Genomic DNA, 15765 nt, shown 5'->3' with positions numbered 1-15765 from the left:
GTAGAAGGGGGCCGCAACAATCCAAAGAAGTCGCCACCAAAATGCTTCCTTTGTAACCGTATCGGACACAGCGTAACCGACTGCCGCATAACAAAAATTCCACTGGAGTGTGCTACGTGCGGCAAGGCGGGACACAACTCCGAACATTGCAGGACCCGGCCCTCCGACAACAAACACGTGGCGCCATGCGTTTTCGCCTTATCTGCCGAACCCAGAACGAGCCCCACTACATCAGCGGCCTTTGGTGGAATGAAGATAGCGGCAAGTTGCGTCCGTCAAGCGGACAAAAAGGTGTCCATGCCCCTGTCCGAGAACGTACCAGTACTTGAAGGCCGTCTCCTAGGGAGACCCATACGTGTGCTGAGGGACACAGGCAGCAACACTGTCATCGTTCGGCGTGACCTAGTGGCCGATTACCTCCTCAACGGACTAATGAGGAAAATTGTACTGCTGGATGGGTCGGTCAAGCATCTTCCAGAGGCAAATATTCAGGTGGACACGCCATACTTCGTCGGGAAAGTCACAGCTTTATGCATGAATAACCCCACCTACGACCTCGTTCTTGGCAATCTCCCTTGCGTCCGAACACCACATGATCCAGATCCATCTTGGGTACGCACAATCTCCAAGTACGGGGACAGGGAGGGAGCGAGATAAGGCAACAAGACGTCACGGTGCGTATGTCTGCCGTCGCCAAAGCCGTGAACGAGAACGACATCCTTTTGAATGTTCCTCCGGTGATTGGTTCCCTTGTTTCTCGGGACGAACTGGCCTAACAACAGAAGCATGACCGTACGCTCAAGGCTATATATCGGAAAATCGGCAAGCGACTCTGTTCTGGAAAAGGACGCCTGTACATCTTCACAGAGCAAGATGGCTTCCATTACCGCCATTCCCACTTAAGAGATGCCAGAACTTACCGCCAGATCGTCGTGCCGAAGTCGCTCCGCACAACGATTCTCCGCCGATTTCATGAAGCTACAACCAGTCATCTTGGAAGACGACAAATGACGTACCGAATTCTGACCGAATTTTACTGGCCAGGCGTCCACGTCGACGTACGGCGTTTTATCAAGGCTTGTGATGCCTGTCAGCGGAGAAACACACCAACAGCGGGCCCACAAGCACCGGCCGATCATCTTAACAGTGCTTAGATGCATCGGAAACAACCCCGTTTTTCTTCCGTAACAACGTCTACATATGTGTGAACGTTTTTCGCGTCTATTTTCGTGTAAATTTCCACATTTGTGCTTCATTTATGCATGCCCTCGCGTCGCAAGGGTCAAATAGTTGTGGGACAACTTTCTGGGAAGGGGGTGATTGTGTTGATGTACTGCGCCGGAACGTGGTTGTGTGGGGTTGACCAGGCGAAGAAGGACTAGCTATGTGCCTCTACAGAGCAAGAGGAAAAAATGACGTACGCGCGGTTTTTCTGGGGGCTGGAATCACGTCCAGGCGGGTTTGCTGCGTGGTGTGCTGGGTTCCTGAATTCGGACTGCCAGAGCTTCACTGTACCCGACCCGCGCCAAGCACCCGGGGCCTGACCTGGGGTGTGTGCGACCTGGCAAAGGCACCAGGCTGCACGTCGTCTAGCGACCCCCGCGCAACGTTCACGGGCCAGCGAACACTATCTCAGTATCACGTGACTGCGTACGCTTTCAATGTCTCCGGCTGCCGTTTCCCTTGTATGTTCCCTTTGTGCGTGGTCGCGTTGTCTTCCTGCTAATGAGAATATATCTCCTGGGTGTTTCGCACCTGATGTTTTTGCTCCTTGCGAAGGTCTAGTGCGAGTTGCTAGCGGGGTCCTTCTTCACACCTCCCCTATCGACAGTCTGTACGTTGAGTGCAATGAATAGTCCATGGAGTACCGTCGAGCATACTTAAGTGGAGTATATGTAGCCAAAACAGCATGCATGAAGGACAATTCCTGTGCTGGTGAAGTGTTTGAGAATAGGTACAAGAAACTGTATGCAAACAACCCCAGAGTGGGCCGCCCTCTTGCCCTTCGTTTGGAGGAATACTTGTCTCGGTATTCGTTCAAGACATGCCCGTCAAACCTTCTGAGTTTTTCCGGACGCTGTGGCCCCCTGGGCCGTTGAATGTGATCTGTCCTTGTTAAAATACGGCAAAAAGACGTTTCCACACCAAATTTTGCCCCAAGAATTTCACGAACTTAAAGACAAGTACAGCAGCTATTGCCACTACTTTACTGATGGCTCAAAAACCTCCTGTCATGCAGGTTTTGCTGTTTTTAATCCACCGCTGACAGTAGCAAAGAGTATTGCAGATGAGAGTAGCATTTGCACTGCGGAAATGCTTGGTATAACCTCCGCTATTGAAGATTTAGTAGCAAAGGGAGTACGAAAAGTGGCCATTTTTACAGATTCTTTGAGTGCCATACATGCTGTAACCTCCCTTGTCCCTTCAAAGAATGCAGCTGTAGGTGAGCTAAAAAACCGAATGTGCTGCCTTACACTAGCAGGGGTCAGTGTTGTCCTTTGTTGGGTACCAAGCCATATCGGTATCCCAGAAAATGAAACCGCTGATAATGCAGCATATGAGACCAAGCATCTTGAAATAAGAGTTAAAGCTTCCCTACCAGGACCTTCGAAACAGCATACGGAAGTCCATGAAGTTGTACTGGCAGTCTGAATGGGATAAACAAACCACAAATAAATTACAATTACTCCAACCTTGCGTATCTGAATGGAAAAGTTGCAGACACCGAGATCGTTTCTTCGAGGTTATTTTGTGCCGGCTGCGTATAGGAAACATTGTGCTGACACATGTCTTCCTGTTGAAAAAGGAACAGGAACCCATTTGCGCATTATAACCGAAAGTTGCTGCGCCAAAAAACCTCAACTTCATCATCACCATTAGGATAAACAAGAATCCGTAAATGGTCACTACCCCGGGGGGTGTCATGCGTCCGCCACGTCCTTATGGCATCATGGGAGGGAGGGGTCAAGTCCGGGGTAATATCGCTTAAAGCGGAGTGAAGAACAATGCGGGTGACGGAGCTGGGCTCATTTCGGATATGGAGGGGGCTAAACTCTAGTGCCTGCTCTAGGAGTTAACTTTGGGTGTGGGAATTTGGATAGCCCCATAGCGTATTGCGTGCGTTTAACCCCGTCACCCCCCCCCCGAAGGGGATAGGGACTGAGAAATTAAGAGAACCTAAATGCGGTATCCAAGCCTATAGGCTGGCAAGTACGGGGCCCTTACCTGGCGGATAGTATACCGACACGATAAGCATTGGTTTGCCCCCCGGGGGGTAACCTTTACAATGATGACTTCTCTGTGCTCTGTACTTTCTTTGTCCCGTTTGTGCTACACTGCTTGTTGTGGACCGAGACGGCGGCCTGGCTCTGAAAATGTTTCCTAGTGAGATGCTGAGTGTAGGTTGGGATGGCCGGATCTACAAAGGTCGTATAACTTGGAATCTTACAGGATGAGCGCATTTCTTTCAGAAGTAGGGCAAGGGGCTGCCACTTGTGATTTTAAAAGGGGACCTTAAAAGGAAACTGCGGCAGTTTCATTGTATGATGCACCGGATTGGCGATGTAGCAGGCGGAATATTAAGGCTTATTGCTTCCTGCGCTTCGCTTCGTTTGTTGGGGGTGTTTAGGATTGAGAAGCGTCGCAACGTTTTCGTATGCGCTCTACCATCTGCCCCCTGATAGAGGTCACCTGATCCTGAAGGGCGAAAATCTCACAAGGGGCCTTGTCATTTTAAACCTTCCGGTGAGTGCCGCTCTGAGCTGGCACTTGCTCTGTGACGTACGTTGAAGTATTAATACCTTCGGCTGACGGGTGATCCGCTGCAACCACGAGTAGCGTGAGTGAAAAGAGGCAAACGCGGATAGGCCTGCTAGGCTACTTCACATTAAACCACAGCTTTACATGTGGTTGCGCTAGCTGTTGGCACTCGAAATGGCGGTGATGATAGCTACTGCCCTCGCCGAATAGACACAAAAGGCGGTTTATATTTCACGCGAAAATTGCAGCACTGCTACTTCTAGCCGAATTAGTAATACTGATGTTCCTCGATTATAATCCCCGCAGGGGCACCTTGTGTGCTCAAGGTGTTTTGGTGAGTAACGCCACCACAGTCCCGAGCTCAGCAGGGGTGCCTACTGAAGTAGGCACTTGGTGTCATGCAACACCACGGAACCGAGCACATGTGGGTTGGACCCACCCACGTCCCTGCTGTGCGTGGCTTTGCCGTGTCCGGGGAAAAGGGGAACCTGGTGGCTGAGCCAAAGTTGGGGTTGTTTTCGACCTTTACGGCCCCCCAGCAGCGGCAACAGGCCACTTCGGCCCCCGATTCTCACAGACGGTAACCCCGGTCGGACCCACCCCCGGGGGGAATCTTTTCCTCTCTTCCTATCCATTCTTTCACTTTCCTATCTCCGCCGCTACCCCTGTCCTTTCATCTATTTTCTTCCTCATTTCTACATTGTGCAAGGATATCACCCTGTGCAAGGATATCAACCTTGGTACCAAGTATAGGGTTATAGCGGCAGGCTACTTTATTGTGTACTTTATCATCACGTTCTCTTGTCGGGCTCGGTCTCGAGCGACCGGCTCTGCCGCCGAGTTGATTCCATGTTCATATGGCTTTTTCTATCTCCCACCCCCCCAAAAAAAGTGATCGGCCTTCTAAAAGGGACCGCACCGAGGTACGTCAACTGACACCAGTCTCCCAAGCTGAAACTTTCACAAAATACCTTTTAATCAACTCTGAAGGAGAAAATGACCGCTTGCTAAAAACCCTGTCTTCCTCATTGCAAAGTGCCTTAAAAGAATTGTCGGCCGGGATTACCAAGCAAAGAATCTAGCATCTGGTGATCTGCTGGTAGAAGTGCAACGAAAGAACCAAAGTCAGACTCTACTAAAACAGGACACCTTAGCTGAACTCAAAGTAACGGTCACACCGCATCGTAGCCTGAATACAACGAAAGGCATGATCTCTGGGAGGGAACTGCTTCAGGAGACAGATGACGATTTGCTTGAAGGACTCTGGAACCAGGGCGTCGCGCCTGTGCGGCGGATCACCATGCGTCGCGCAGGTGAGGAAATTTGAACTAAGCATATTTTTCTCACCTTCAACCGTACAACGCTTCCTGAATCCGTCCATGCTTCCTTCATATCCTGTCCAGTACGCCCTTACATACCTAGTCCTCGAAGGTGTTTCAAGTGCCATAAGTATGGCCATGGAACTCAGTCTTGTGGCCGACCCACCTCTGCACACTGCGCACGTGCTGACCACACCAGTGATGACTGCAAAAATTAACAGGTGAAATGTCCAAACTGTGGTCAACCACACTCTGCGTACTCACGTGCATGTCCTGCATTCAAAAATGAAAAAAATTCAACTCAAAGTCACTGAAAACCTAACCTTTGCACAAGCACGCCTGAAGCATGCCCTGCTTTCAGGCAGAAGTTACGCAGACGCTGCTCGCCGGGGGGTAGAGCGTCGTGTGGTGGATGCGGGCACCCAGTGCAACCTGGTCCTGTCACAGCCCCCCGCTCAGCAGCATAAAGTTGCTCCCGTGGCTTTTGCTTCTACACACTCCTCCAGTGCTGTGCCTCCAGCAATTCTTTTAAGGCTCAAGTGCTGTGCCTAAGGCCTCTAGCACGAGCTCAGGTGCTGTGCCTAAGGCCTCAAGCATGAGCTCAGTCCAGATGAGTGATGATCTGGCGCCATCCCGGGCATCTACAAAACCCTAGAAGGCTGCTCCTGCAGTCCCTGAAGTTGCAGCAATGTCCAGTCTGTGGCTGCGGCCTCTAGCTCAAACAGTGCTCCACTGACACTTCTACTTCAGAAACCTTCGATAAGGCCATGGATGTCTCTCCAAGTACACCTGCTCCTGAAACACAACAGGAGCGTCGCAGTTCATCTGGTCGTTGTAAATCAAACAAGTCGAAGTCGCCCTCGATCAGTACACCGGGAACTAACTCGGCGACCTAGGTAGACTATACAAGGGCCCCAGAAACAAAACTCCTTCACTTATGACCCTCTAAATGGAAAAAGAAGATCTCATGATCTATATTTCTCTTCTCTTGTTATTTATGGCTGCTGAAAGTATTATCCAGTGGAATTGTAGGGCTCTATTAAATAATCTTGATTATGTATATGATATACTCTCAAGTCACAAACCGAAGGTATTGTGCCTCCAGGAAACACGCCTGCACCCATCACAGATAAACTTTTAATGCAGTATGTTGTCTTCCGTAAGGACAGACAAAACTGCATCCAGCCGTCTGGTGGTGAGGCAATACTGCAAAAATCTGGCTTGCCAGTACGTCAAGCTACAGACACCTCTTGAAGCTGTAGCTGTTAGAGCCATAGTTTTTGGGAAACTAGTTACTGTGTGCTCTCTTTACATTCCGCCTGACCATCGCCTCTCCAACGTTGAATTTGAAAACCTAATTAATGAGCTACCAGAACCCTACTTCATAACCGGTCATCTGAATGCTCACAATCCCATTTGGGTATCTGTGCGAGCCGACGCTCGAGGGTAGCTCATTGAAAGGTTTGTCACGTCGTTGGGATGTTGCATCTTTAATAAGAAACACCCCACATATTACAACACCACTCACCACACTTATTCAGCAATAGACCTCCGCAATCTTACTGCCTACGCTTCAATGGAACGTAATTAACGACCCCTATGGCAGTGACCATTTTCCCGTAAAACTAATACCTACAAACAATGACTCTCAAGTCACAGAACCCCTTCGGACATTTAAATTACAAGCAGCTGACTGCAAAACATACAAAGAACTTTCCAGGCTACCCCCTACATTAATAAGCCATTAAACGTTGAAGCAGCCACTTCACTCATTACGGCCCATATTCTTGACTCTGCGCAGAAAAGCATTCGAGTCTACATCCAAAACTTTCTTAAACCCAGACCATGGTAGAATGAAGACTGCAGACGTGCACGGTCTGAACGGAACAAGGTGTGGGCACTCTTACGCCGCTATCCCACAGCCGACAACCTGCTCAACTTTAAACGGGCAAACGCCAAAGGAAAGCGTACACGTCGTATGGCTAAAAATGAAAGTTGGACAAGGTTCATTTCGTCTATAAACTCTTGTAGAGATTCTAGGAAACTATGGAACTAAAAGGCTACAAGACCAATCCTATTCCCCTAGTAAGTAGTGTAGTTAACACTGTAAAAGATCAAGCAGATGCTCTTGGGAAACACTTTCAACATGTATTTAGTTCATCACATTATACACAAAAATTTTTGCTGCACAAGGAGACAGCTCAGCGTCAGCCCTTACGTGTGAAACAGCGTTCGAATGTAGGATACAATACACCATTTGACATGCATGAATTAATTAGTGCACTCACGACATGTGGTAAGTCAGCCCATGGAGCGGATAAAATTAGCTATGACATGATTAGACACCTACACAGGGACGCTCTCAATGCAATACTCTGTCTTTTTAACAAAATATGGCAAATAGGTCACTTTCCAATAACATGGAAAGAGGCTATTGTTGTACTTCTTCTTAAAGAGGGAAAAGAATGCTCTCTTTCTGCTAGTTACAGGCCTATCGCCTTAACTAGCTGTTTATGTAAGCACCTCAAAAATGATAAATCGGCGGGTTTTTATTTTCTCGAGTTTCATGGTGTTTTAGACAAAAATGAGACGGGTTTTAGGTCCAGAAGATCAACTGCAGATTGTCTGGTTGCTTTTGAAACCTAGGTGAAAGATGCCTTCATCCATAAACAACACTGCTTCTCCTTGTTTTTTGACATGGAGAAGGCATGTGACAGAACATGGCGATAAGGTATATTGCAGGATTTGCAGTCATTGGGCCTTAGCGGTCAAATTCTCAATGTTGTTGAGGACGACCTGTCTCATCGTACATTTCGTGTTCGTGTGGGTAATGTACCGTCCAGAACCTTTGTTTAAGAAAATGGCGTACCCCAGGGGGGAATGCTGAGCTGTGCACTTTTCCTTGTTAAAGTGAATTCGCTAGAAGTGTTGTACCCCGAATTGTGTTGTACTCCTCTTATTTCGACGACATTCAAGTTAGCTTTAAGTCCTGTAATTCATCTATATGTGAATGCCAGTTCCAATTAGGTGTCAACAGACTGTTTACATGGGCTGAGAAAAGCACGTGTTTACATTTAACGCTGATAAAGCGCTGTTGGGGTATTTTTCCAGGCAATGCGGTGTCCATCCCCTTCCTTGCATTACGCTACAAGGTCAGCCCATACCTGTGAGAAATGAGCAAACGTTTCTGGGTATTTTACTTGACCTCAAACTCACATTCATTCCGAATATCAAATTACTACATATGAAATGCCTGAAAACTATGAACATTTTAAAAGTGCTATCCCATCAGTCATGGGAAAGGAACACGAAATGTCTGCTTGCACTTTTAAATAGCCTTGTGAGGTCGAGGATAGACTATGGATGTATTGTATACCAGTCTGCAAGCAAAACAGCCCTGAAAATGCTGGACCCATTATACAATTTGGGGCTTCGCTTGGCCACAGGTGCATATCGAACGAGCCCCATTCCATCTCTTCATGTTGAATCCAATCAGTGTTACCTAGAGTACGAGCGCAGTTGCACATCTGTGATGTATGCTGCAAAGATCACTTCCCTGAAGAAACACCCTTTGAACACCATCATGAACAATAGCACTACTATTCAACTTTTTAAAAAACGACCGTCCATAGCACCTCCATTTCCTTTAGCACTGTCACGCCTCGTATAGGACTTCCAACTTCCTGTTACTGATGTTTACTGCACCTCTATTCATGAGCCTGTTGTTCCGTGGGACACTTGCCTAATTCAATGTGACATGTCCTTCAGAGAAATACAAAAGAAAAATGTACCAAACTTTGTTATTGCTCAGCACTTTCTGTCACTCAGGGACAAATACAAGGCAGCTGGAACGTGACAGCTGTCAAAACGCGTCGATGGGCGATACTCAAGCAAGTATAGCGATGATGCTCATCCATCGTCCCGCCGCCGTACCCTGGTAACTGTCAAAGTGCCAAAGTGTTAAAGTTGTAACAGCAGTCTTTGCCTGAGGACACAATAATAGCACGTTACAGTGTCCACTTTTCGCGACGGTGACTGGTGGCTCGGGTGGCGGTGTGGCAGGTGGTGGTGGCGGCCGTGTGCCCCTTCCCGACGGTGGCGGCCGCGTGCGAGGCCGTGGTGCAGACCCTGCAGTGCAGCATCCCTGTGGCGCGGATCGAGTTCCTGGACGACGCGACCATGCGGGCCTGCAACGCGTACAACAAGACCAGCTACAAGGAGACGCCCACGCTCTTCATGGAGTTCCACGGCCCGTCCGAGCCGGCTGTCCGTGAACAGGTATACACTGCGCTATTTGTGTCGCTTCTACAGCACTGTTTATAGCGACCAGTTAGTCGCGCCTAGACCGGATGGCGCTAGCTCTGAACTCGCCGTCACCGCCCTCAGCGAACTTGAAGTTTTCATTTCCGCCGTAGACTGCCATCGTCTGCATTTAAGTGCGTTGTTAGAAAAATGTAGATGGTGTTACGCTTGGGCCCACAGAACCCGGGCAGCGAGGACTACTCGACACGGGGTCCGCGAAAGTCGTTTCTTCACGTTAGCGCGCCGATGGTAGACAGGCGTCGGTGATTAGGAGTTTCCGTCGGTGTGTCGATCATGCGTGGAGCCGGCACTGTACCCTGATCGCTTGCTACCCTTGCGTTTGTCGCGTACGGCGGCGGCAAATTTTCCGTAGGGTTGGCTTCTGCACCTCGCTGAATCTGGTCAAGGTGCGGACGAACTATTTTGTGCTTGGTTAACCAAGACCGATGTCCAAGTCTCTGAAATACGGTTCTTTTTACCCTAGTAGGGTTTCGTATCTAGTTACGTAATACCGATTATCCTACGGCCGCTACTCGAGGCGGCAATTTAGCACTGCTGTGGTCACATGCCTCATTTTGAGCTGGTGGGAGCTGAATGCGTTCAAGTGCGGTTGAGTGTTTGCGACCAAACATGAGCGCGGCTGGAGGTCTGCCCGTCACCGTTGAGACGTGCGTTGCATGAGCAGATATCGAGCTAATTTGCATGCGAATGTCCACTTTTGGTCTTTTGGACTGCTTTATCTCAAAGATCACTGTTTCTGCTTTCCTGTTCGTAGCTGGGCGTAGCTCTTGTAGCGTGCGTTACCCCGTTCCCCTTTAGGAAATCTTCCATTTCCGAAGAAACAAAGAACGGCTCGCCGTCTGCTACCAGCCTTTCGGGAATGCCGAAAGTTGCAAGTTGGTTTTGTAGTTTGCCAATCAGCGTCTGTCATTGTATGTTCCGCTTGCAGCGCACCTCAATCCACTTGCTGTACGCGACGACGATAATTAGCAACGTCCTCCCCTCGACGGGGTCAGCGCATTCTGCGTGAACTCTGTTCCAGGAGGTTGTCGCGCTCTTCCAATCTGGAGGCGAAGCTTTAGACGTTCACCCAATCAGCGAACGCCACGTTCGGTGATGCTAGCAACAAACTGCACAACTTTTGATCCGGCGTTCGATGTCGTTGTCAATACCTGGCCACCAAAAGTAGCCTCAAGCGCATGCCTTCTTGGCTGCTACGTGTGCTAAGTAGAGGCCAGTTAAGGTAGAAAGTTGGGCTAGTTGGTTATCTGACTGCATTTTACTGGCGAAAAACAGACGCGGACGTAGAAGTACACAGGACTAGCGAGTGTCCTTCGTACTTTTTTTTCGTCCGCGTCTGTTTTTCGCTAGTAAAATGCAGTAAGTAGAGGATGTTTCGAGTTAGCACAGGCTAGTCTTTCTCGCTTTCGTCGGAACGGCGAGTCTGGTGCCTCTGACAACCCTCGACGAGCGAAAGCTCAGATTCAAGCTTTGTGATAGCGGAGAACTCATGTCTGGGAAATTTGTGCATATCTATGCTTGAGACAGCTGCCATCACGCGGGACACGACCGGATCTTGCCGGGTCAACTCCGCGAGTTCCCGTGGCGAAAGTTCTGGGCCTGTCGTAAGAGGCATAATGAGTACATCCGCAGGAGGCAATGGCTCGTCTACTTGGTTGAAAAATGGCAGCCTACTGAGTGCGTCACCATTTTGATGCAGCCCTCCAGGCCTGTACACCAAATTGGAGTCATAGGTGGCTGACGTGAGACATCATTGGGTCATCCTAGGGTGAAGTATTGGGGACCTGTTTCTTTTTGCTTAGTGCTTAGGGGTGGTTGATGATCCGTTAGTACTTTCACGTGCCGGTCAGCAATGTACTGTTGAAAATTGAGAACACCATAAACTACCGTAAGGCCTTCCTGGTCAAGCTGCGAGTAGTTTTTCTCTGCGTTTCCCAGAGTTCGCGAGGCGAATGCAATGGGGACCTCCCTGCCGTACCCATCCTTGTGAGCAATACTTGCGCCAATGCCGTCACGGGACACCCCTACAGACAGATGTAGAGGCTTCGTCTCATCTCAATACGCCAGCACCGTCGATGATCGAATCATTTCCTCAAGCACATCGAAAGGACTTCGGTGCTTTTTTCCCCATGCCCAGGGCGCGTTTTTCTCGAGAAGCTAAATAATGTTTACAAGTATGAAGTGTGGTTCCTATATAGGGGTTGAAAGACGGGCTGGTTGGACATGGTCCACTTTAAAAACAACAGTGTATAATTCGACCGGACAGGAACACAAAAAGACACGACAAGCGCTGACTTGCAACTGTTTTTATCGACACGCCCTACATATGTCAGAATTTTATTTGCATTCTTCCGCTCATACAGAAAACAATGCAACAATCTTTGAACATAACATTTCTTAGTAACTATACTACAGAGGCAAATGTGCCTCAGAATCTATGTCGCATGGGGTTTTACTGGAAGAACGCAGCTCTTCGGGATAGACACAGAATGTCACATGTCACACAGCATGTAATCGAATAGACACAGCATTTCTGTCCATATCTTCAGTGTATTCTTCGATATGCTTTCTTAAATGTCAACTGTTATGTCTACGAGGTAGCCCAAATGGCCGAAACTCGCTTCGCTTGCATAAATTGGCTCCATTAGTTCATGCTAAGAAGGCTGTGCTTTAATATAAGCAAGAGGGGGCATTAGTGCTGACGAGCGACCATTGGGTACATATTTAAATAAGTACAATCCCACAATCTAGATACGGTAGTTTGCGGTAAGAAAAGTTCGCTTTGGGTTCTTTTTCGCAGTAGCAGCAGATATGTTAACGCGCCCGGACATCTTTACTGAGCGGGTGATTTGCCGCCGCGAAAGCACTGGCAGATGGTCTGTACGCCGGTTCACCGTGGAGGCGATGTTTTCATAGGTACGGCAATCAAACCTCTGTGAGCATATCAATTTATTATTTTCAATATTGGCCAAATAAAAACCTTTAATGAGTTTCTCCAAAAAATTTACATTATGGTTAACTACCAGCTTGGTCTCCAGAATAGCGGGCACAACCATTCCGGCAGACGAGTTTAGTTAGCTTTAAAACAGCGTGTTTTATAGTTGTACTATTACACACTCTTGTTTGCGTTTTTGTGGCACTGTATATGAATTTACAGCCACTTAAACTTTTCAACCCAAGCCCCCCGTACGGGGCATCTTGAGTAACCTTGGTGACGGTGTTGGCGACACCGCGGACCCCGAGCTCCCAAAACATAAGCTGTATCCAACCGTGGCCATGTGTTTTAAAGTGAAGGGCAGAAACCTCAAACGGTGGCCGCCACAGCCCAGGTCAAGATCCGGCGGATGGGCACCCTGTCTGTTTACCAGGCAAGGAGCTCCAGGACCTCTCAAGCTATCGGCATAAGGTTTGAGAAGGAAGTACCCTTGTCCCCTGCTTTTTTTTTCCAATGCCTCATGGTTAAATAAAAAAAACCGTAAACCTTATCGGTCCCTGAAAAGTGGCCGCACTGACGTTGCGTACCCACCCCTTCCAACTTTCACTCTCCCAAAACCTGATAATTATCCCTGATTCTTGATTATCGAATCCCTTAAAAAAGACAAGCCTGTTGCCTCAATGTCCGTGTTTCTGATTTCGAAATTTATAGAAGAAATAATCGTAGAACACTACAAAGCCAAAAAGCAAAGAACTGGAGAACTGCTGGTAACAGCAACAGGCCACAAATCTCGTGAGCCAGACCCGTATTGCCGATCTGGGCATCAAGGTCACGCCCCACCTCAGCCTCAATAGCTCGCAGGGCGTGATCTCGGAGCCAGATCTGGCAAACTAGACGCAAACCGATCTGCTAGAAGGCCTGAGAAATCAGGGTGTGACCGCAGTCAGGCGGATATCCATAGGACGAGATAATAAGGAAATACCTACCAGGCACATCATCCTCACATTCGACCGTTCAACTCTTCCGGACCATGTCAATGCAGGATTCATCCAGTGCTCCGTCCGAGCGTACATCCCGAATCCGCGGCGCTGTTGCAAGTGCCAGCGGTTCGGGCATGGTACCAACTCCTGTCGGGGTCAACTAACATGCGCGAAGTTTGCGCAACAAGGTCATCCCGCTGATAATTGTCCCTCTAATCAATTGCTTTGCGTGAACTGCCAAGTACCGCACGGCGCGTATTCGCGAGCCTACGAGACATTCAAACTCGAAAAGAAAATCATCAACATCAAAGTCACGGAAAACATCACCTTCCCGGAGGCGCGAAAGAAAGCCCCCTGGGGAGGTACACTGACGCAGCTCGCGGGGGAGGGGAGGAGGGGGGAGCGGAAAGGCGTCTGGTTTCGACGGGGACCCAGTACCGCGAATCACACCTGGTCCCGCCCCCGCCCCCCACCCACTCGGGTTGCCTCCGGCAGCCCAACCCGTCGCCACACCGCCTGCTCAGTCAGCAGTGGCTGTGGCGGCAACCACGTCCGTTGGGGATGCTGCAGCATCCATTGTTTCCTCTGCACCGGCCCGAAGCACAGCTACAGCACGAAGGAGATGGAGACGGAGGAAACCGCAGCAGTTCCTATCCCCGCCGCACCGCCTGTTCCACCTGGGGCGCTTCTGACGCCCTCGGTGGTCGCGGCTCGAACGAAGAGCACCAGAAAGGGTGCCAAGTCCGGGGCTCCGATCCGCCGGGTACCCCTTCCAAATCTGATGTGATGTGATGGATGTGGGACCTTTCCTGTCTGCTTCGCAGCGAAAAGATCGGGTTCCTCCATCTGAACCTCCAGAGAATTTAAAACAAACCTTTCCGAGAGTGCAAGTCCCGAAAGACCTTACGCAAATAGTCACACTCCAGTAGCTCTAATACATCATAATGGCAAGAGAAACTATTGTTCAATGGAACTGCAGAGACTGAATAATCTTGACGACGTGTACGAGATTCTGCATGCTAATCAGTCAAGTGTAAGGTGTGTTCAAGAAACACATTTAAATTCCAATAATACAAATTTCTTAAATACCTATATGGTATTCGAAAAGGATAGGGTTGGCTGCACACACACTACGGGCGGTGTGGCCATTATCGCCCGGAAATCCTTAGCGTGCAACCCTATCACCTTGAACACTGTCCTTGAGGCTGTAACAATACGCACAATAATATTTATAGGTTGATAACATTCGTCCTGATTTTGCACTTTCGAGTTTTTTCTTCGAGGCGTTGGTTGACCAGCTGCCCGAACCATGTATTCTCATAGGCGGCCTTAATGCGCACAGTTCTCTTTGGAGCTCTTCTCGCACATCTGCGCGAGGTCGCCTGATAGAGAAATTTTTTACATCTTCAGGAGCATACTTCTTCAACAAAAATAAGCCCACATAGCTTACAGTTTCTTACTTTCCCATTTCAGAAGACTTTTTCAGAACATGTGAGGCAGCTAAGCCCTTCCGCGATAAAGGCTCGATTTTTCGCTTAAGCTTCGACCACGCGTTTATTGATAAGTTCGGTACAACTGGGACGATAACACTGACACCCTCGTCAGGGTTCCTTCTCGCCCTCCAAAAACCGCATCCCACGCTGCTACTGTAACCCCTTGACGCCCATGTAACATACAAGAGCCATTGCGTGTCCTTAATGTTAATGCCCGAAGGTTAGTTAATAAATTTCCGAATTTTCTTTCACTGGTCGCCACCCATTCACTCCATATTGTTGGCGTGACTGAGTCATGGTTACACGATAACGTTTACGACAGCGAGGTAACACCACCAGCTTTCACTGTTCTTAGAACTGATTGTCGACATGGGAGAGGGGGAGGTGTTGCGTCATAGAGAAAGAAATACTGGTAAGAGTGGACACTCCCATAGAGCCCTGCGGCCGAATGACTGTACTGTAGTGTAGCGCACCGAGCGGACGGAGAGCCAAACTACTAACCATACTTTCGTACGTTCACTTTCGGTTTCGGTTTCGCGGACACCGATTTTGGCGGGTAGTTTGAAGGGCTGGAAAGCGCTGCTCACAGCGACGGGAATCGGTACGGTATTCGGACGCTTTCATGCAATAATTAGTGTTTATTTGAATATATCATTCTCAGGCTTAGTGCCCGTATGCTTTTACAAAAAAAAAAAAAAAAAAAAAAAAAACCTTTTTCTGAAAACGTGAAATTGCAATTTACAGTACCACTCACATTTGGTTAAGAATTCTGTCGCGTGTTCACATGTTGCCGAGCGACATAAAAGAGACACACCATAAATGAAGAAATATTTATTGCATGGCACTAAACGGAACAAGTTCAAATTGTCATCATTCTTTGCAACACACATATAATAATAAACTGAGTAATACACAACAGAGACGATACACAGTAGTGAGAGGAAAATACGTTTCCA

General features: G+C 48.6%; 1 protein-coding gene across 2 annotated transcripts in view; it reads left to right on the top strand.

Moving 5' to 3' along the window:
- Positions 1-15765, top strand: part of LOC144176015 (putative D-lactate dehydrogenase, mitochondrial) — a 149952-nt gene that overhangs the window by 96398 nt on the left and 37789 nt on the right. For both annotated transcript variants that reach the window (XM_077705118.1, XM_077705119.1), the window contains exon 5: positions 9141-9356. In XM_077705118.1, the coding sequence (XP_077561244.1) occupies positions 9141-9356 (216 nt within the window). The remainder of the gene's footprint in view (positions 1-9140; positions 9357-15765) is intronic.

Source organism: Haemaphysalis longicornis, unplaced genomic scaffold (assembly GCF_048455015.1).
Source record: "Haemaphysalis longicornis isolate Haplotype H1 unplaced genomic scaffold, Haemaphysalis longicornis Haplotype H1 scaffold_3, whole genome shotgun sequence".
Taxonomy (NCBI): Eukaryota; Metazoa; Arthropoda; class Arachnida; order Ixodida; family Ixodidae; genus Haemaphysalis; species Haemaphysalis longicornis.
This window is presented reverse-complemented; position numbering and strand designations above follow the sequence as displayed.